The sequence below is a fragment of the Falco biarmicus genome, chromosome 2, assembly GCF_023638135.1.
Source record: "Falco biarmicus isolate bFalBia1 chromosome 2, bFalBia1.pri, whole genome shotgun sequence".
NCBI lineage: Eukaryota > Metazoa > Chordata > Aves > Falconiformes > Falconidae > Falco > Falco biarmicus.
The window spans coordinates 113,607,052-113,628,018 of NC_079289.1; the positions used below are offsets into that span (position 1 = coordinate 113,607,052).

The following is a 20,967-nucleotide window of genomic DNA, read 5'->3' on the forward strand; positions in this document are numbered from 1 at the left end:
TGTATTGGCCAAAAAAAAATCAAGGAGACCTGGAGTAAGTGTGTCCCTAAGGCAAAGTTCAGTGAAGAACACTAGAAAATTCCAAAACAAGTCACAATTTGAAACTGATTGTTCCTACCCACCCATCCCACCTGTCACGTTAAGAAGGGCGGTCTCCTCGAACCCTTTGTATTTGATCAGCCTGCCAGTTTCCCAGGAAAGACAAGACCCTTGTGCCCAACAAGCCTGCCCACTACCTGTGTTGTGACAGCCTGTATTGGAGGGGGTTCGACCAACCTACTCGGGGACCCCCACTCACAGCATCACTCAGTCAGTCCCTTATAGTAACTACTCAGATCTCCAGCAACTTCCACGAAATGAATTTCAGCTGATGATCCACATTAAACAAAATACAGGTTTGTGACAGAATAAGGTTCAAAGATTGCTGGTGATAATACACTGACTGCAAAGCAAGCTTAAAACAACTCACTCAGTAACAGCTAGCATGAGTTAGCTGTAGAATAAAGTCCTTACCCAAAAGGCGGCCCCATGGGGGAGAAGACAGGTTCAGCCTGTCAACTGATCCCAGAAGTTACTATGGTCTTCCCTAATTTCTCCCCTCATTTGTTCACTTTTTATACTTCATAGGACGTTGCATATTCATTCATCATATACAGGACTGGTCCCAAGTTGCTCGCTTCCAATGTAAATTAGTGTGCACCCTCAGATAGCACTGCTGAAGTTCTTCAATAACTAAGCGTGTTCCTCAAGCAAGGTTTTCTCCTCTTTTGGGGGGGGAGGGGGGTATGTGAGTCAGAGGTTGCAATCTCCCACTGCCACAATTACCTTTGTCCTACTTTCCTACTTCCAGCTAAGTTTTGTTGGGGGGGTGGGGGGTTGCAGCACCTTATCAGCTTGTCTTCTCTTGAGGCCAGAACTTCCTCGCTTGAATGCCTCTTTCTTAGAGAGCGGTGTTCTTTTCACTGTCTGTTCTTTGTCTCCTGCCCTTCCCAAGGCAGAATTCCCTTCATTAGAACTCCTTTTGTTCATCGATTTGGACAACTTTAGAGGGTGGGTCAGAGTTAAACACTAAATCAGAGTTGTAATCAGGAGTTTAGACACGATTCCCCCCCTTCAGACTTATTTCAGTCCAGGACGATCCATTTTCCTTACATTTAGGTGGAGCTTGAGTGACTCTAGCCATTTCTATTTTTGTTACTGATTGGCATCCCGTGCCCAGTGAGGTGTAGTAGTACCTTGGAGGCAGGTAGCTGTGGGATGGAGGTGTGTGTTAGGACTACACTGAGATTATTTCATCTGAGGAAAGTCATTTTGCCACAGTGGTTGGCTCAGCCATGGACATGTCACCTTCATGTGACAACTGCTCTGCAGCTTATCAGCTGTGTGGTGCCATTGAGTTCCCGTTCCTGCAGGGAGCACGGCAGAGCTGGCCGCAGGGTCTCCACTCCACTCCATCCTCCGTCACTCCTATCAGCATGTGCTGAGCAGGGTGTGTTGCTTAGGGAGCTGTGGTGATGTAGATTCTGTGCATGCCAACCATCCTGAAAGCCATAGCTGTATATTAGCCTAAAAAGCTGTCTGTAATACTACGCTTCTATTAGGTCCCAGTTTTCTCTAATTCCCCCCCAAAGTAATTTTTCCACACCACACCACCACCACCAAAAATAAAATCCTATAAAGAAAAATTTCTTTGAGAGGATCTGGCACCTACTAAAGCAATTGAATGGAGAATGCAATTGTATTTGATGCCAAAAAGAAAAGGAAAGAGAATCTGATAATAAAATAATTAGAAAAGATAAAAATCAATAAACTGAGACAACTGGTTCATGAGAGGACTGGGGAGACAGCTTTAAGGAAAAAGAGAAAAGTGGGTAATTGCTTAAAGAAGCACCATTAAAAGCACAAATGCTAACTACTCCAGGACAGAGAAATGGTAGGAAATGTAGTAGAAAACCCTCTTGGTTAAATCATGAGCTCTCCACTGCCTCCAGCACATGACAAATGCATACAGATTGTGGACACCAAGCCAAGTAGCTGAGGACAAGTTAACACTAACAAAAGAACTTCACAAAGGCAGAAAGACCAAGTCACAAAACGGTCAAAACCAGCCGGACAATATTCCACAGGCGTTACAGTTTATTAGGGGAGAACCAAGGAAAGTATTATTTTCTCATCAGAGAATAAAAGTAATGACAAATTGATGCCAAAAATGCTAGACCAAAAAACAGCTGCAAGAAATACCAACTTAGGAAACCAAGCTATTCACTAAGATAGCAAATACCTTTAGGACATTTGCTCCATTTCCAAAGTCTGCAGAAAAATTATTTACTTTCTTCATTTCGATCCTGGTTTTGAAAATTAGAATTCTAAACAAATCTTGTTTGTAATCTGAAGATACATTCCAATTTATGGGGTTCCAAACGTAACTTTTTTTTTTTTCTCCCCATATTCGGTGAACAGAAAGAGAGCAAAGAACTGTTTGGCAGCATCGCAACACCTGCTGTTCCAGGAGATAAGTTGCTCATAGATTAATCATAAAGCAGACATCATCGCTGTTACCAAGAGTGCCCTATAAACTGAAAGTCCACACAACAAACAGGAGCGCTTTCATCTATAATCACATTTAGTGCTAAAAAGCTCAAGTGACGTTCAATCAACTGTGGATTTGACTAAATAGTCTGTCCAAAACAGCAGTGGCAAGGCAGAGCTGTTGCAACAGCCCCGGAGCAGGGGCTGACACTCCCAACCTTTTGTTTAATTTCCCACCCCCCACCCCCCAGAACGTTCAAATAGCTCACTGCAACACCCATTGCCTTTTAGTAGCTCTCTCACAATGAATATTCAATAAAGAGTCACCGTTTCCCTAGCATTTTGACAAGGACACAGAAGAATATGTGGAATTTTGCAGTCTGAAATATTTGCCTTGCTTAAATTTGCTTTCCGTGCAAATAAAGAAAAAAGGTATTAAGAACACCACAAGCGTTCTTGCAATTAAGGTAAAAAAGCATGCTAAATATACTCATTAAAACATCTTCAAGTTGGTTATTTTCCATACTAAATTCCTAAAAGAGACCAAAACACAATTTGGATTAGTCTTTGGATTACGCCGAGATGCCCACCTCCTATAAAATCAACACGAAAGAAAATACTTAAGTGATTTTCTTCTCATTCTCTAAATACTCGAGATCACCTACAAAATTAAATCCAGGCGGGAAACAGGCACTTTCTCAGCAGCCATCCCAGGAGGACACAGCTGGGGCAGGAGCCAGCAGCGCCCATGGGATGCTCCCGGGCAGCGTGGGAGGGGGTCCCGCACCCAGCCTGCTGCCCTGGCCCAGCAGCCGGGCACCGCTGCACACCAGTCCTGCTTCTCAGGCCTCTCCCTCCTTGTCCTCGCCACCCTGAGGTGCGTGCCTCATGGCTTTTAACCCTTTGGTGTGCAGCTTGTGAGACCAAGCAGCATGACACACGCAGCTCTTTGGCGACGGCAGGCAGAGTGGAAAACATCAAAGCCCATGCCCAGAGCTTCCCATGTGACAACATCTGTCCTTCACCAGTCACCACCAGCAGTTAAGGTACCCAGTGACAGGCAGTGGGAATGGAAAAAGTAATTAATCACACCATTAAGTATGAAGCAGCAAAGACGCAACACCATGCTCTCTTTCTTGGTCTTAACTGTTCTCTGTCAACCCGCGTCTCCAGTCTCTCCCATTTTCCTCTCTCTGCTTCCATACAAAACCATTCAGCTTGCAGATCTCTATGTCTTATCCCAAGCAGCAAGGACTTCCTTTCTGGGTACACATGGGCACACCGCCTGGCTAATCCTACCCTCCTCCTTCCAAAGGCAATGCTGTTAGCAGAGCCGACAGCCCCACTGGAATAGTTATCGCCTGCTGACAGCTTGGATGTAACACTCCTGTGGTCAAAAGCTCCAGTGAATTGCAGACAGCTCAACAAGCAGCAAATTCTATATCTGAAACTACCTACCACTTATGCCAGTCTTACAACAAACACAAAAGATGAGCAGAAAATTAAGTGAGCTTGTTCAATTATTATGCTCTGCCTGGAAGCACTATTCACGTCCCATCCTTTCTTGCAATCACCGCCAGTAGCCACATTATTCTCTTTGGCCTAATAAGTTTTATTAATCATATACAACAAGCTTGAAAAACTTGAGGGCCAATTTTATTCAGAAGGAAGATACAACAATTAGGCAGCTGAGGTCTTTTAATGCCTGCAACATGCGGGTTCGCCTGAGCTGTGTGTTGGTAGCTGAAGCTTTTTGTTGGCAGTAAACAGGTAATGATTAGAGCCTGACTACAGTGCTGTAAGCTAATTTTCTGAGAGGTTGCAGCAGAACTGGCTCTTGGTCCATCCCAGAAATAAGAAATCAGGCAAACCCTAGCCCACCATGGCTGTTAAGAGCTGTGGAACCACCAGCAGAGCCCATTTCACCAAGTACCTGCAGCATGAAAGGGACTTATCTCATTGCCAGAGCACCTTGTTTCAGCACATCAAAGTCTGCTCAGAATTTCTAGGTTAATGGAAATGCTGACACATTGCAGGTGACTGGACCAATTCCATGAAATACAGATTAGAGGGGAAAATAAAATCATAAGCATGGAAACCACACTTTTCAGCCAGGGTTAATTAACACAGCGATGCTTCTCCAGCTTTCACACACACACACCACCATCTCCCTAAGTTCTATTTCCTCTGTTTCTGTTAGATCTTACTCCTCAACATTTCTCTTTGTGCAAAGGAATTACAAAACGTTCTTGCTTTGCACCCTAAAAGTCACAACACACTTGCACCGTGATTGCCAAAAGTAGACTGCTCCACAGCCTAACTCTTCGTTTTGACAGCCACGTCATCCTTCGATCTGGCCGCAGCGGTCCAGCTTCTGAATAAGACAGACCTGCACTGCTGTAGTTGTCCACAGGAACGACCCCTGTTCGATTGTCACACGGAGCACCACCAGCCTAGGAACCCAAGTTTAAATCCAGCTGGGCAGTCCCCTAAGCAACAAGAGATCTCCCCCCAGTTTCAGAGGCTTCCAGTCACAACAGACTCCTTGGCAGCGTCATGATTGTGAAAGCTCCCGGCTGACAGGGAGAACAAAAAAGGGTGCTGGATCACGCCCACAACGCACCACCAGCTGTGGGCCAGCAGAACTGGGAAACCGCTTCCTTACACTACGGCACTATGATGGATTTCACAAGAGCTCCAAAACATTTCCCTACTCAGCACTGCAAAAAACCTGCTTTCAATAATTCTGACTATCTGCCACTATTTTTTCCCAGAGGCTTTATGCAACAAAAGATGTGTCTCCTTCCCCACAGATGGCACGGAGGAGCTGTACACAGCTCTGAGATAGTGACCCATCATTGCCATTTAACAGCACGAGAAAGGCATCGCTTGGTACCAGGCATGAATGGACTACCTTCTGTAGGCACTTTTTATTAAGGCAGAGAATCACTCTTCATGCCTTTCCAACTAAAATAAAATGTTTGGACTGGAGGGATGTCAGTAGGTGCCCCCCCCATGTCTATTTAGAAGTGATAAAGGGAAGTGCAATTAAAAGGCTCAGGGACATCCTCATGCCTAAGAACACTGGTGGAGCAGAGATGATTTCCTTCAGCAACGAGCAGGCAAAGGCCGTTCGAAACCCACATTTCGGTACGTTTACTGCTGCATTAGCATCTGGGAGGTCTGACAAACCTGACAAACGAGGACTGGAGGTAACAACGGGTCAGGGGCGGGAAGGGTGGTGGTGGTTCAGCTTGGAAGCACAAGGATAAGAAGAAATAAATGGTTTGGTTAAGAGTGTTCTAAACAAGCACACCACCTGCATTTTTCACAACTTCAAGTTTCTGTTCCCAATAAAACCACACTGTGAACTCAGCTTCTAAGAAACTGGTCAGTAAACATTCACCCAAATAGCACCAGAATCATTTAGGTAAATATTTGCATATTTGCACGTTTACTTGAAAATGAATCTTAGAAAACTGCCCATTTCTGTTTCTCATTTCCATACCAAGTACAATTCCAAATTGGCTTTTTTTTCTTCCACTAGCAATACAAACAGAAAGTTTAATTAAAAAAAAATAAAACAAAATAAACAAAGATGACAAATACCTCCGCCACACATAACTTATTTACCCAGAAAAAAACCCAACTCTTTTATTTCTGCATTTCTGCTGGATGTGTTTCTTTGACCTTCTACGTTTTGGGGTTCCCTGTATCACTTCCTGGTTTCTAACACAAAATTGAAGAGAGAATCCCATTGCTAAAATGGAAAAAAGTGCCTCATTTTCACCACCGATCTGTGACTCCAGCACAGAAATATATCAATTACTGATTTGAGGAAAGACAGCACATACCTCATACCATGTTTAAACAAAACTCAGATCAGTATTTCCCCAACTCCATCTTTAAAAGTTTCAAATGTTTCAAGAGCTGTACTGATATTTAGAGAAAGATTTCAAAAAATTTAGTAAAATGGGTTGCTCTCCCCCACCGCCTTCAGATCAGGAAAGACTTTTGCGGGGTATTTTGAGTGTTCTGCTGGCCTGCTTTGTGGTAAAGTCTGAGTACTGTTCGTTGAAGTCCAAGTATGGTATCAGCAGTAGCTGAGCTGGTGTTAGACTGCTTATGCCTACACTGTTGCATAGTTCATATTTATCATTGTTGGATCATAATTCTGATAGATAATCTCTGATAAGACAGGAGGCTTGACCACTGCTGTTTTCACACGTGATGGTGTGGACCTGAAATTCTTAGTCTGCAATATAAAGAAAAACATGTACCATTATATTATGTTGTAAAATTTTGTGGAACCATCATCTCTATAGAGTCCAAACAAAAAAACAAGACCAGAAGAAACCTGGTAGGTAACATAAATTTTGCAACAGAACTGTGAAGTTATTCCTCTAAGCTCTGTGACCAGAGGGGCAGGGCACAGAAGGTGAAACCTGACATGACAGAAAGATACAACAACCACCTTCACGATGCCTGAACAGGACAGCCTTCAAATCTTTTTTTCTTAATATGATTGAAAGCAAATTTTGAAATGTTGGTATTTTCAGCAAAATAGATGCTAATGAACAATGTTAACTTCTCTAGGGGAAAAAAAAAAAAACACAAAAAATCCCAAACAAACAACCAAAAAACACCCAGACAGGCCACAGGCAATCCAGTTTAGGCACCTAAAATTACTGGAAGCTTTTCACTTTGATCTCTGTAACTCCCATTCGCATCAGCCAAATTGTCCCAAATGCCATGGAAGAGCATATCAAGAAATTAATCATTCTAACTTCAGATTGACTAGTTTGCAACAAGGCACACAGCCATTAATTTAACCATGAGTAGAAAACAAAATATGAAGAATTACTTTTTCAATGTGCATTAAATGAGGCAGAAGCCCTGGAGAAAAGGCAGCATATTATCACCCTGTTAAATATGTATCACAACACACTGAAATTAGAGAGGAAGTAAAAGTTGTGGTGGCAAATTTATTGCTGCTGCTTCCGAGCTTCCAAGTATTTGAACCACAACTTAAAAGTTTCATGGCTGTGTTTGTCCCTAATAGAGCATAAGGAAGTGCACCCTTTCCCCCTCATTGTTAAATGCGTGTCTGTTTTCATCCCATCTTTCATCAGGCAGGTTTCTGCCATCAAGGACAATAAATATTCTTAAGCAAAAGATCAGAATTAAAATTACTCTCTGAAGCAGAAATGTGAAAACATTAACTTTTAGGAGGTTTAAAATTCAGCTTAACCACTGGCATTGTAAATGTGATTTATTGTATTCTTAAGGCAGGGAATGCACTACATCACTCTCCATCTAGTGCTTAAACAACTACTCAGGTACTCTTAATATACACAAAGGTAGGGCCATCCAAAGGACAGACACCCTCCCAGATCCACTGTTCCTCATACACCCCCACCACCACACACAGAGATAAATGGGAGTTTTTTCAAAGCATGCACATTGCAATGAAATTACATGTTTTAGTGAAAAATACAGAAACAACTGCAAAGCGTGTGCACACACACAAACCCAACACTTACTGCCAATGGTGCTGCTGACCCACGTGCCAGTTTAGGTACCTGGAAAACTGGAAGTAAGAAATTAAAATGGTTTGCTGGGGCAAGGTGCACAGCTGTTACACCAAGAGTTCTCCTCTAGCTGTCCTCAGCTGTTGAAAGACTTTCTTCAAAATAGTACGCTCATACGTTAAGTCCTTTTTTTTTTTTTTTTTTTTTTTTTGTGTGTCCTACTTTTGACTGCACTATTGTTTTATTTTTCACTTTATTGCAGCTTTTGGTCACCCTGGTTGAATTGATTCAGTTAAGTGCGTTTTTCCTCAGTTCTGCAGGGACACATTGGGCCAAGGAGCCTATCTGTGCGCATTGTCCCTCTCCTCATCTGCCCCAAAGAAGCAGGGACAAGCTCCCATCAAAGTGCTACAAGCACTGGTCCGTGCTGCCACCGCTGATGACACCCGCCCTTCTGCTTTCTGTTTTCCTCACCCTGCCTCCCCTGCTCTTCTAGTGCACACCTCCCCTCCTTGTCCCCTCTCACCAACCCTCTTTCACCCCATTTGTTCAGACCTGGTGGCTGAAATACACCTGCAATGTAACATGCCTAGTGCGGGGGGGGGAATAACCTGGAAGACACTGAGCCCACAGAAGAAACCCAGACAAGCAGTAAGGCTAGAGCAGCACTGAGGCAAAGGAGAGGACTAAACCAGGCACTCTGATTCTCTGCAGGTTCCTTCCATTTACAGTTCACCCACCTCTACGTTGCCTTCTCCCAGTGCTTCATCTCCCGCTCTCCTGAAAACACTCTCTCCTTCAGCCTGTTGTTCTCTCTTACTCCCATTTTTAAGCCTCCGCTTGGGCTTCTACTCCCTTCATCCTCCATCACAGCCATCTTACCCGACTCCAAGAGTAGCAAACCATCATCTGAGTTGTCAGGATCAAATTATTCAGTATAAACCTGACCCAGTATCAATTAAATATATGCATCCTGAGAAATGGTTAGTGTACCAGGAGAAAGTATGTACATTTGGCCTATTCTTACGCTTGCTCAGGGGAAAACTTACAACTGCTGATGGAAACAGGACACTTGTTTGTGCCTAGTCATTAGACTAGCTTGTGGACTGTCATCCTCATGTATAGTTTTATGTCGTTAAATGCAGAACAATCACATTCTAAAAACTCATTAACTACCTGACTCTCAGAAAGAATCCTTTTCATCCTGGATAACTCTCTGACATACATATAATGTATTAATATCATAACAACTATGGCGCTTACAAAACTCCAGACTTGTTTGAAAGTTTCCACCCCTTATTTTACTAGGACTTTTTCAGAAGGACAATGTATCACATATAGATATTTTCCTCAATCCTTGCCTCCCACCCCACTCTCAACAATAAAGGACATGTCCTTGTACCTGCACATAGTCAGCAATAGACTTGTAATACATTTCAGGCTCATCAAATGCCTTACCTCTGCGCGTGAAAATCAAGCATAAAGTCACACCACTGACAGCAGCAACACTTGCAGGTCCTGCTATCAGGAGGTAAGGAATCCTGGGAGAAGTATCTGAGAGATGAGAAAAGAAAGCTAGTTAGAGCTAGATGTCAGTACCCACTGACTGCACGATGTTACTATCTACCTTAACCAGAGGAGAAAGCTAATCCTGTACCCCACAGCTCAAACGAGCTGAGACACACAGATGAGATGTCTGGATGCCAGCCAGCAATAGGAACTCACACCCCATCACTTGTGTGTACAAACACATTTCTGTTTTCAACTCATCTGCCTACACGGTCTCCTTCAAATGAGCTCTCCAGCCATCCCAGTAAAATGCTGTTATCAATGACCGGTATATGCTGACTTGTATCCTTCATGCCTCTGCTGACTCATTTCAGTGATACGAGCACTTCTTCAGCCATTCTTACAAAACCTACTGGAACAGACTTCCAACAGGTCCGGCACAGCCAGCTGAGAGGCTGAATTTTACCTTTTACTACCTTTGGCCCCGGGAAAGGTCACTTGAAAGTCACAGACAGACATTCGCCAAGGAATTTTTCTCCAGACCATCACCACTGTGGGAAGCTGGACGAAATTCAGCTTCAGGGGTTCAAAGCTTCAAACCAAAAATTAGTGAGCTGTATTACAGTGGCTGCTGAAAGCAACTTTTCTGTCATTGATGATTAAAAAGATTACTGAAACATTGTACTGGGCTTGCATGACAAGGCTTTGGTAGTGGGGGGCTGCAGAGGTGCCTTCTGTGAGAAGATGCCAGAAGCTGCCCCCATGTCCAATGGAGCCAACGCCAGCTGGATCCAAGACAGACCCACCGCTGGGCAAGGCTGAGCCCATCAGCAACATTGGTAACATCTCTGGGATAACGTATTTAAGAAATGGTAAAAACGGCTGCACAACAGCAGCTGGGAGGAATAACGTGCGAGAGCCCCAGCCCCGCAGCCCCCCAGGCCGGGGCAGGAGGAGGCCGGGGGGCTCCAGGCGCCGCAGCAGAGACCCCCCGGCAGCCCCTGGAGAAGCCCCCGGCCAGGCGGGCCGTGCCCCCAGCCCATGGAGCCCCCGGGGGAGCAGCTCCCCCCCGCAGCCCGGGCAGGACCCCCCCGGGGCAGGGGGTGCCCGCAGGGGGCTGTGACCCGCGGGCAGCGGCGCTGGGGCAGCTCCTGGCAGGGCCCGTGGCCCCGCGGGGAGAGGAGCCCGGGCTGGGGACCCCGCGGGGACCCCCCTGGGGCCGGCTGGGCCTGGGGGGCTGCGCCCTGGCAGGGCCCCGGGCTGGGGCAGTATTTCTGGCAGGACCTGTGGCCCCATGGGGGACCCACACTGGAGCAGCCCATGAAGGATTGCTACTGGTGGGAAGGACCCATGTTTGGAGAAGTTCATGAAGGACTGCGTCCCACGGGTCAGATCCCACGCTGGAGCAGAGGCAGAGCATGAGGAGGAAGGAGCAGCAGAGACAAAGTGTTATGAACTGACCGCAGCCCCGTTCCCTGCACCGCTCAGGGGGAGGAGGGAGAGAAGTTGGGAGTGAAGCTGAGCACAGGAAGAAGGGAGGGGTGGGGGGAAAGTGCTTTTAGATTCATTCTTATTTCTCACTATCCTACCCTGATTTGATTGGCTAAAAATTAAATTAAATTAATTTCCCTGAGTCAAGTCTGTTTTGCCCGTGACAGTAAGTGGTGAATAACCTCCCTGTCCTTATCTCAACCCGTGAGCTTTTTGTTGTATTCCTCTCCCCCTGTCTCGTTGAGGCAGTGGAGCGATGGAGCAGCTTGGTGGGCACCGGGTGGCAGCCAGCCAAGGCCAACCTACCAAAAGCAGAATGAGAAACTTTTGTGAAACAGAACAGGGACAGAAAGAAGCACGCACTGACAGTTTCTCCATACAATGCCCCGAAACATTTGGTTTCAACTGACTAATTCAAAGTTATTAATTTCTCTACCAACATACACTAGGACTTTGGCTTGTAACCCCACTTAAACCAATCTGCTGAGCCCTGGAACTCAGTGGAACAGCTTCACAGCAGCGCACAAAGAAGCCCAAGAGCATGATGAAGAGCAATTGCAGAACAACGTTACATACGTGACAGGTCTAGGGAGAGGGTCTGGTTTGTAGCTGGGTGGGTAACCAGGCAGGTGACAGTGGGATGCGTGCTGTTGACCCAGGCTATGTAGCTCACTCTGGTCACTGTTCCGTTGGGGTGATGGACTTCTTCGTCGGTGCTGTGACTACTTGCAGAGACCCAGGAGATGTCAGCAGCTGGCTTTCCAGCAGATGCTCGACAGACCACTCCCCTGCTGTTGTCATAGGTCAGAGTCACTGTCGGAGGGACTAGAGAATTAAAAAAGGCCACAAGCATTAGTTCTAGTTCAGTACTAAATCACCGACTGAGAAACTGACAATCAGGTCGTATTTAGCTTGCATGACTAATTCAAGAGTTTTAAAAATAATTTGCAATATTAGTACCAACGATCTTCACACAAAAAGATACATCAAAAAGTAGTCCCAGGTGAGTATCTCTAAAACTAGCTAGCTGCATCTAAAAGTACTGCTTCCTCCTGTTTTCTGAAAGGTGACTGCAGCTGTAACAGGTGAAGGTGGGATGACAGAGGGGGTGGATTAAATGGAGATTTGTAAGCAGGGCAGCACGCATACTGAAGAGAACACAGCTTGCTGCAGCTCCAGCTACAACATTTAGGAGATTGGGCAGGTAGGATCAGGACTTGGATAGTAAGGAAATAAAGGAGGAATTGGACAAAACTGTTCTGCCTAAAGTTGAACGATTCATGTTCTGCATTTGACGAAACAGGCAAAGGCTCAGACAATACCTAAGCCATTATGGGAAAGGCAAGGCCCTGCAGAGAAAAACAACAACAACAAAAAATAATCAAGTGATAAAAATTAATAATAGCAATTATAGAGTTCCAAAATTCATTTCCCATAATTATTAGTTATATTCAGATGGCTTAACTAACATGGCCAGAACACAAAATCTTCTCTCATGGCTTGTTTTTGGTTTTGGGTTTGTTTGGGTTTTTTTAATTTATGGAAACCTAGAGATAGTTTACCTGTCTATCTGAAAAGGATTATTTGATGTATTCATTATGTTTCCTAATATTCTTTTGCTCCTGACTATGTGGAAAAGAGACTAATTTCATTTTTTAATGATGCAGTCTTATAGACAGCTTTCAATATTTCTGGAAGAGTAAAATATTTCCAGATAGTGTCCTGAAACTTTTGCTTCCTTCCTATTCAGCTCTTACCCAGGCAAAACACATGTTGACCTCATTGTGAATTTTGTTTTAGCATCCTCTTGCTCGGCTTGTAGGTGCAATGTTTATTTGGTACCTTCTATGTGCATTAACTTAACCAAGAGTGTATACTCCTGGTTGTGTGAACATTATGCCCAAAGAACTCGTTCAGAAACTATGCAGACTGTTGGAATTGTGCCTTTTAAAACATCCCATTTGCGAGTCAGGAGGAGTTAAATAAACCAAAACACAAAACCCCCAGATTATTTCTCCACAGAACAGCCAAGTCCTGTTGCACAATTCCTCATGCCTTTTGCCTTTCTCCACATAGCCAGAGTAAATCAGCTTACCTCTTTATTTTCAATTTCAGTATGGATCCAAAATGAATTTCATTTCTTACCACTAAAGCAAATCATTTTTATCTACACAACATACACACCCAGAAAAAGGCAAGATGTCTATTACCTGTCACAGTCAGAGAAGAGAAAAATAGAAAATTCCCTGCTCTGCTGACGATTTCACAGGTGTAGTTTCCCTCATCATCAAGGTTCACAGGGTAAATCCGAAGAGCAGGGTCACTGTCAGGTGAATATCTCCACATCATCCTCTCACTGCAGTTTAACTTCTTTGTCTTGTTGTGATCACTTCTATAGGCCAACAAGCAGCAAGTGCTGCATTTCATCTTCCATACCACCATTAGCAAAGGCTCCTTGGAGGTGTAAGGGCAACTCAACACAGCCTCATGACCAACCTCCACATTCACCATGTTGTAAGCTACATAAGAAGAAAAAAGACATTAAAAATGATGCTACAGCCATCGTCAAAGCCTAGGAACCTGGCTTCATCACACTTAAAAATTTCTGCTTCCTTACTGTACTGGCACCTTGGAGACACACCGCTCTGTGCAGACACATATAAGTAGCATTACTGGAATAAATCTGGAAATGCAGTGGGGACGATGCCTTTCTGCTGGGGCACGGTGCAGTTATGTGATGTGTGCTGATGAGATGCAGGTCCTCCACCTTTTTTTAGGCAACAGATTTCTACCACTTTAATATAGGTTTTGAAAAACTAATGGGGGGCGGGGGGGGGCGGGGGAAGAGAGGAATATTCAACCTTAAGGAAAAGTAAACTACTTTTCAGAAAAATTATTGAGTTATTGAATTAGGCACCTTGGTCAAAGTGTGGGTAAAACCAGGGATAGCGGTGAAACATACACCTGTGACAAGGTTAAAACCCCAGATCACTCAGTGCACTAGTTCTCAGGCATATTTGATAATGGGCATATATAGATCCGGTTTCTACGAGAAAATCATAGCTCTCCTGATATCGTCCCAGTTGAACAGGAGATGGCTCTTCAGACGATCTGTGTTGGATTTCTATCAGATATATCATCGCGTACCGCTCCGCAAGGCGCACGATTATTTTGGCAGCTGAGGTGACATCGCTATTTGCATTCACATTGAACAATAAGCAAAATTTCCCCTGGTGAACTGTGAAGTCTCAGTGTACTGGTGAGCTGGGAATATAGAGTACTAAAGAGCGCTGTATGTAGTTTTAGATCTTTCTTGCTTACCTTGTCCTTCAACCAGATCGATTAGCAAGAAAAGGAGCGCAGCCAGAACTGCCCATGTCTGAGCCATCTTTAGCAGAAGGAATCAGCAACTGCAGAAAGCAAAGGCAAAGAAAATGGCACGTAGTCAAAAACTGTGAGAACCCCTTTAAGAAGAACACATAGTAAAACCTGTTTCCTTTGAAAAACCAAGTTCTAAACAGTACCTCATGTCCAGTATCATTCTTGTACTGAAGAAAGTAAAGCAAAAAGGGTTTTGAAAATAAGAACCCCACTATTGTTTACAAACAAGTTTAAAAAATCCAGGTTCTCTGATACCATTTTACAGGCACCTCTGGCTGCTCCCTATTCACGCCCAGCTAGCTAGCACAAAGATAGCTACAGACCCCTTCCTGCTGCTTCACAGACTTACCTGCAGAAGATGAAAAAAGGTTTTGCAAGAGCAAACGTGCACGCGTTACAACTCTTTCTGAAAAATCAAGGTAACAGCATGTACAGGAAACCTCATCAACTTCATCAACTGTTTGACAAAAAAATGATTCCTGACCCTTGCGTGCTTTTCATTTCTTGAAGGGTAACTCAATTCTGCAGTAGAACAAAAAGGGGCAAACATCCTATTGCAAGAGATCAAAAACACGTGAGTTTGTTTGCTGCTTTCCTAGACACAGTGAACCAGAGGCATCTAGTAACTTACGCTGTTCCACAACCAGATGTACATTTTAACAAACCATATCTTAGAAACGGCTAGCTCCTTTTTGGCAAAAAGAGCAGCAGTTCATTGGTAAGATTAAGACAGCGCCGTCATCCAAACGCGTTGTTTTCTGGTTCACACAAAAAAGCAGAACTCTACGCTATCCTAAAGCTTTCCAATCAAAATATATGTGGTTCTCAGTGGAGATTCCTGATGTGAACCCGTTCAGCTGTTGTTTGAACATGGATTTGGCCAAAAACATCACTGATACCTTCCTATGGTCAGGTATCATATACAAACGACCCCAATTTGGCATGGCAAACTTGCACTGCACTGCACTGAACAATATACACATGTATTCCCGCAGTCAAACTCCCAAACTCTTTGGCTCAGGTCTCAAGGAGAAGCACCCTGCTGCAGTAGGCACCTGTGCTGGTTTGTCACAGCAGGAATGTTCACAACCAACACACTGCTGTGCCCCAGCCAGCTGGGGAAAAAAAGCCCAGGTCTCAGAGCATCTGCTTGTTTCCACAGCACTGCAGTTTTCTGATGTTACTGTCTCAGAAATCAGTGGCCACACTTTTGTCTTGAGGGTCCTTGTAGCCTGCCCATAAAGCCATCTCATTGTCCATCACTCGCCTCCGCATTCCCTCAAATCATGCTCGTGGTAGACCTTTTGTCATTCTCTCCTTTGTGCCATCATTTGTATCTCTTTAAATCTTTTATGTTCTGAATCAGTCACCCACAGCGATGACTGGAAAATTGTGTTTTCATCCCATGGGAAATACTGAAACATTGTTTTCATTCCCAAGTCAAACCCTAATACGCACCAGAGAAGCAAATATCTTTGTGCAATGATTGAATCAGAAATGTCATATGTTTTGCAACAGGACTACCCTTCTGGGCTATTAAGATCACACACTGTTCACACCCATATTTAAATACAAAAATGCTTCTCAGTATGCGCTGGGAAGAGGAGGAAAGGCAGCCAGGGTTCACTGCGCACGCAGGAACCTAAATCCTCATCTGGTATCAATTGCTGTAAAAGTAACAGGCTTCAATTACGCAGCCTTAAAAAAATCATTTTAAATGTCAAATACATCAAGTGAGGACACCTGGTGCACAGAAGAAATACCAGAGCACTGCTACATTTGTGGCACAAAAAGAACAAACGCTGCCACATTTGTGAGCTGAGTGCAAAAGAAAATAATATTTTTTTAAACACAACGCGATGTGCCCGCACATTCAGACAACAGCCTGACGGTTTTCTTCACGGTTCTAACAAAACACTGATGCATCTAGATGAAAAGCTTTCGTTGTAACCCGTAAAAAGTTGTAGTACAACCATGCTGATCAGTACTCTGCTACTAACATGCAACAAGGAATATAACTCTTATATTAAAAAACTCCCAAATTCAAATTCTTGTTCACTTAAAATCTTTGCCACAAATGAAATATTTTCTTTTATGTTACTTGATGCAGTCAAAAGGTTTGGGGTATTTTTGCAATTTGGATAAAGTATGCATGCAAAAGTTGCTTTCAATCAAAAAGTGTGAAAAATTATTTTTTTTTTAAACCAAAAAATAAAAGATGCTTTTTGGCCAGAATTATGTACTTAATTTGACCCAATTTGCAAATAATTTTTCAGACGCTTTCAAAAGTAAAAAAAAACTTCCACAGTGTTTATCAGCAAACTCAGTATTCACCAATTTTGATGGATCTATAAATATGCATAAAGAGAATATTGTCATATTGGAACTTGTCCCAGAGAACAATCTTTATTTAAAAATGCATATAAGTCTCATATATATGGGGGTTATTTGCTCAAAAGAACAGGCATTAATGATTAAAAGTGGAGCCCTACAGAAAGAAGAGAGTATATGTTTAAATATTCATGTATGAAGCACAGAATTTAGACTGCAAATTTCAAGGTTCACAATCCTTGAATGCTTGTGTAAGCGAGAAGTCAGTCTCAAAGTAAAACCCAAAAAGGAGAAACCAAGCAGAGCTGAATCAAATTGATCTAAAAGCTGCAAATGAATATTTGTAGATCGTCTTGTGTTATTTCCTTTGATGAAATTAAAATGCCTCACTAACTACATAAAAATAAATTAAAATTTTTACTCAGCCTTGATGGCGGTGGCTGGCACAAGATGCGCATCACTCTTACATCAGCCTCAGCTTTCCAGCGGGGGAACGGCACCGGTCACCCCCAGATCCATCCTGAGGAACGCTGAGGCTGGAGGAGCGTTACCCGGCTGCCAGGCTGGAGAGGAGCCCTCCGGCCAGGGGTGCCTGCGAGGCGCACAGCAGCAGGGCCACCGTGCTCCGGTCTTCTGATACTCACAGTTCTGGGGATGGGTAGGGAGATGTTAGCGCAGGCAGCTGGTCCAGCGTAGATGCCTGTCCCGGTGGCTGCTGGCGAGGCGGCTCCTGTGCCCAGAGATGTACCTGGACCCCCCCACTCCGTCCTCACGAGTACAGTTGCAAAGAAGTAAGAACTAGCTCAGTTTAGGACCATCCATCCAAGATAATCCCCGTTTTCAGCTGTACAGTTCATTAATTCCATTTTGTTGATTCTTCCAAGATCTTAACAGGCAGCTGATATGTCCCACAGACAGGCATAAGCCCCTACCCCCTCCGAAAGGGCTGAGTGAAAACAAACCAGCTGGTCGCACACTCCCGCGGCAGGGATGTGACACCAACTAGGGAAACAAACCGCTTTCTGACACAAAGAACAAACCACAACACAAAGCTGTCTGCTGCTACACATCAAACACGAGCTACGAGCCTTGAGCTACGCAAAGCACCGACTTAAAATCAGATAAACGTAAGCAAAGTCCAACATAATGAAAATATACGTTGACACAATCCGGAGGAGGAAAAGGTGCAGACTATAAAGAACGAGGAATCAGTCAGTGCGGCAGTCGTCACCACAACTTTTTAAAGAGTAACCAATATGTCACAATAGCCATTGCCATGATTAACTCTGCAAAATATGGCTCTGCTTTGCAGCTGAAGCATTTTAAAGGGTAGAGAAGACCTTGCCTCAAAAGTCTGTCCTGTATAACAGACTCTTTGGGCAGGAGAGGGCTGGCAGGGACGGCAAGAAGAGGAGGCAGGTGCACACAGCTGTGTCACCTCTCCCACCGGAGGGCACGAGGAGAAGGTAAGCAATACACGAAGCAAGGCTACGTTATTTAAAATCCAAACCCACACTTTTATGGGTTAGAGCCTTCATATCACCCACTACAAGGCATTTGATGTTTCCACCTCTTCACCCAGGCTTCTCTTCTCCAAGCCATACTCCCCATCCCTTGGCTCTGGGAGGGCGGCAGGGCTTCTGCAGGCACGAGTCCTTGCGCCCTGCGTGGGGCTGGCTGTCGTCGCAGGGGGCCGGGAGCCCTTAACCAAACACTCACCAACCACACAGCAACCAGTACTGAAGCCTGCAGGCAGCCAACACCTTTTCTGAAGTGAGAGGTGCTGGTTATGCCACATGTTCAACATCCCCAGGTCAGCCTCCACGTTCAGCTGTCCTTTTGAGCGTGGGGAACTCGAGGAGCTGGGGTTACCCATGGTACGGCATTTGCAATAAATAACTGGAGCAGTTCAAACGGCAATTTCTCCCATTACTCCTCAGTTTTAACGCGAGCTGCCAGGCGTTTGATTTGTAAGCGTTACCTGAAGAAATGCAGCAGCAGATGTGTCCATGTGTCCGCAGACCCCGTGCACCTCAGGCGCCAGCTCCCCGCATATTTTTGTGCAGCCTGTTCGTGGAGAGCTTTGCACCAGCTCAGGGAGCAGCCGGCAGTCCCCGCTCAGGGGCAGATCTGACTCGACTGCTGCCCCGGTTTCTCCTGAGCAATGGTCCTCTCCCGGGAATTCCTAAAGTCCCTCTGCTGCAAATGAAGTTAGAAAATGTAGGAAGACTTCGAATGCCCTAGGAGGAAGACAAATTGTATATCAAAAGGTGCAGCAGACAGATACTCCCAAAGCTGTTCATTCTCAGAAACTGCAAAGTTTTTTGGGGGAGAGGAGAGGTTGCGTTCTTGCTCTGTCCTGAGCCATCTTCCTTAATCACCTGCAACTGGCCACTGCACATGCTGTTGGGCTAATGGACCTTTGGTTTGACTTTACAGCTTCCTAGTGTTTTTATTCTCTGGCCTGAAAACGCATCCATGAAGCCCTGTCCTAGCACAGCAGAAGGCTGTTAGCACTGTCAGCGGCTGGAGGAGCTGTAGCTCCATAGTGCATTTCCTGTATGTTTCATACCTGCTGGCATCAGTGGAAGCCAGAGATGGTTTGTGGCTGCGAAAATCAACCCATTCGGTTCGTGAGCTAGTTTCATTCAGTTCCAAATACATACAAACTCCGAAGTGTTCTCAACAAATGGGGAAGTAGAGGGTAGATGGCTTTCTGAAAGAGAGAACTAGACCAATGGAAGGAGTTTTGAAAACAGTTATGAACAAGTTATACTGAACAACTGTAAAATTACAGTGTTTTGGTAACATACACCCGAAGGTAAATAGGCTTGAAGCTTCCTCCACAGAAAGGCAAAGGTTTGTGGTGTCTGTGTGTTGGGTTCATCAAGATATTAATATTTAGGATAGTACTAATGTAACATTACAACAAAGTTGGCTTTTTCCCAGAGGGGAAAAAGAATAAAAATGCTATACAACAGATGAGTATTTTGTCTGGCTTTTTTTACCTTTAATACCTGTAATTCAAGAAGGCAGGTGGGTATTTCCTTTCTTCTCAGAAATATTTACCTTTTTAACGCCAGCCCATCTAGAAAACAGCTTAGTCCCACAAAGTTATGAGCCAAGAACACGAGTGAAGTTGTACACCTCACACCTATAGCATCCTTGCAGCCAGCCTCCTCAGGAAGCACCGTAACCCAGCACTGGGAATGGAGAGTAGGAGCAAAGGATGAACAAGACCACCACTGCTACCCACCACCCACCCCCAGTAATCTGTTCTCTTCCCTTCAGAAAGGCAGAAGAGATTTGCTTTACGTTTTCCATTGTATGGGGAAAAAAAACTAGTCCATGTACCTAACAGCTTGACCTCCCCAGGTATAAACCATCTGCAGCTCTCACCAATGTCAGCAAACATATGGGAAGAACCACTGCTGATAATGAAGCCTTTAAAACCTGACACTTCCAGGTTAAAATAGGCAGAGGCAATTATATTGTAATTCCAACACCAAAGAATAGGATTTATTTTTTAACTGTAGCTAATTTTTCCCTAATTGTCGCCTAATTTGTCCCTAACACTCACCAGACCAGCATGGCCGTGTTCAGCAACTTCTGCTCATGGTCCTACAAGGACCCTTACCACTTGTAGGTCATTAACCTCAGGGCCTTCTCACTCCATCCCAATACTCCAGATGTTCCTGACCTGAACTATTTTAATTCCTGCCTCTTGTGGACCTACTGCACCTAGCTGCCAGTTTTCCAGGAGGAACCTGCAAACCAACAACCTGTAAGTACAATTACTGCCTTCAGAACTGTGGACAATCCAAGAAAGTCTCCTATACAAGTATTCAAAGATGAACAGAAAAGAGATGGTTTATAGGTGGACACTTTACTCCCAAAACACTTCAATAAGAATCGGTACGTATCTCAGACTCCCCGGATAAAAGTTTCCTCCCATCTTTCAGCCAGAGGTATTGGCCTCCCACTCTACAGGCAAAACGTGATGCACCACACATCCCAAACTGCACGTAAAGAAGCTACAAACCTCAAATAATTCCCACCTTAAAAAGAAAGAAATAGCAGAAGAAATGGTGTAGAGCAGAAATAGAACCCCAGGCGGTCCTTCCACATTTATCAGTCACTCTTACGTGTAGCATCGCTAAAGGGTGCTTTAGGCAGTGCCAAGCAGGGTTAGAGA

General features: G+C 44.5%; 1 protein-coding gene across 3 annotated transcripts; it reads right to left on the reverse strand.

The window, feature by feature from the left end:
• Positions 1-2,118: 2,118 nt before the first annotated feature.
• Positions 2,119-19,402, reverse strand: LOC130144853 (cell surface glycoprotein CD200 receptor 1-B-like). Of its 3 annotated transcripts, none has more exons than XM_056329080.1 (7): positions 17,417-19,402; positions 14,382-14,470; positions 13,271-13,579; positions 11,637-11,873; positions 9,519-9,614; positions 8,073-8,119; positions 2,119-6,784 (listed from the first exon to the last, which is right to left on the reverse strand). In XM_056329080.1, exons 2-7 carry the CDS (start codon positions 14,446-14,448, stop codon positions 6,659-6,661), a joined length of 882 nt encoding a protein of 293 aa, XP_056185055.1. In that variant the 5' UTR covers positions 14,449-14,470; positions 17,417-19,402; the 3' UTR covers positions 2,119-6,658. The 3 variants fall into 3 exon arrangements, with proteins under 3 accessions (XP_056185055.1, XP_056185053.1, XP_056185054.1); XM_056329078.1 differs by having other exon boundaries at positions 11,637-11,885; positions 17,417-19,398; XM_056329079.1 differs by lacking the exon at positions 17,417-19,402 and adding an exon at positions 17,240-17,373 and having other exon boundaries at positions 11,637-11,885.
• Between the last annotated feature and the right edge of the window lie 1,565 nt (positions 19,403-20,967).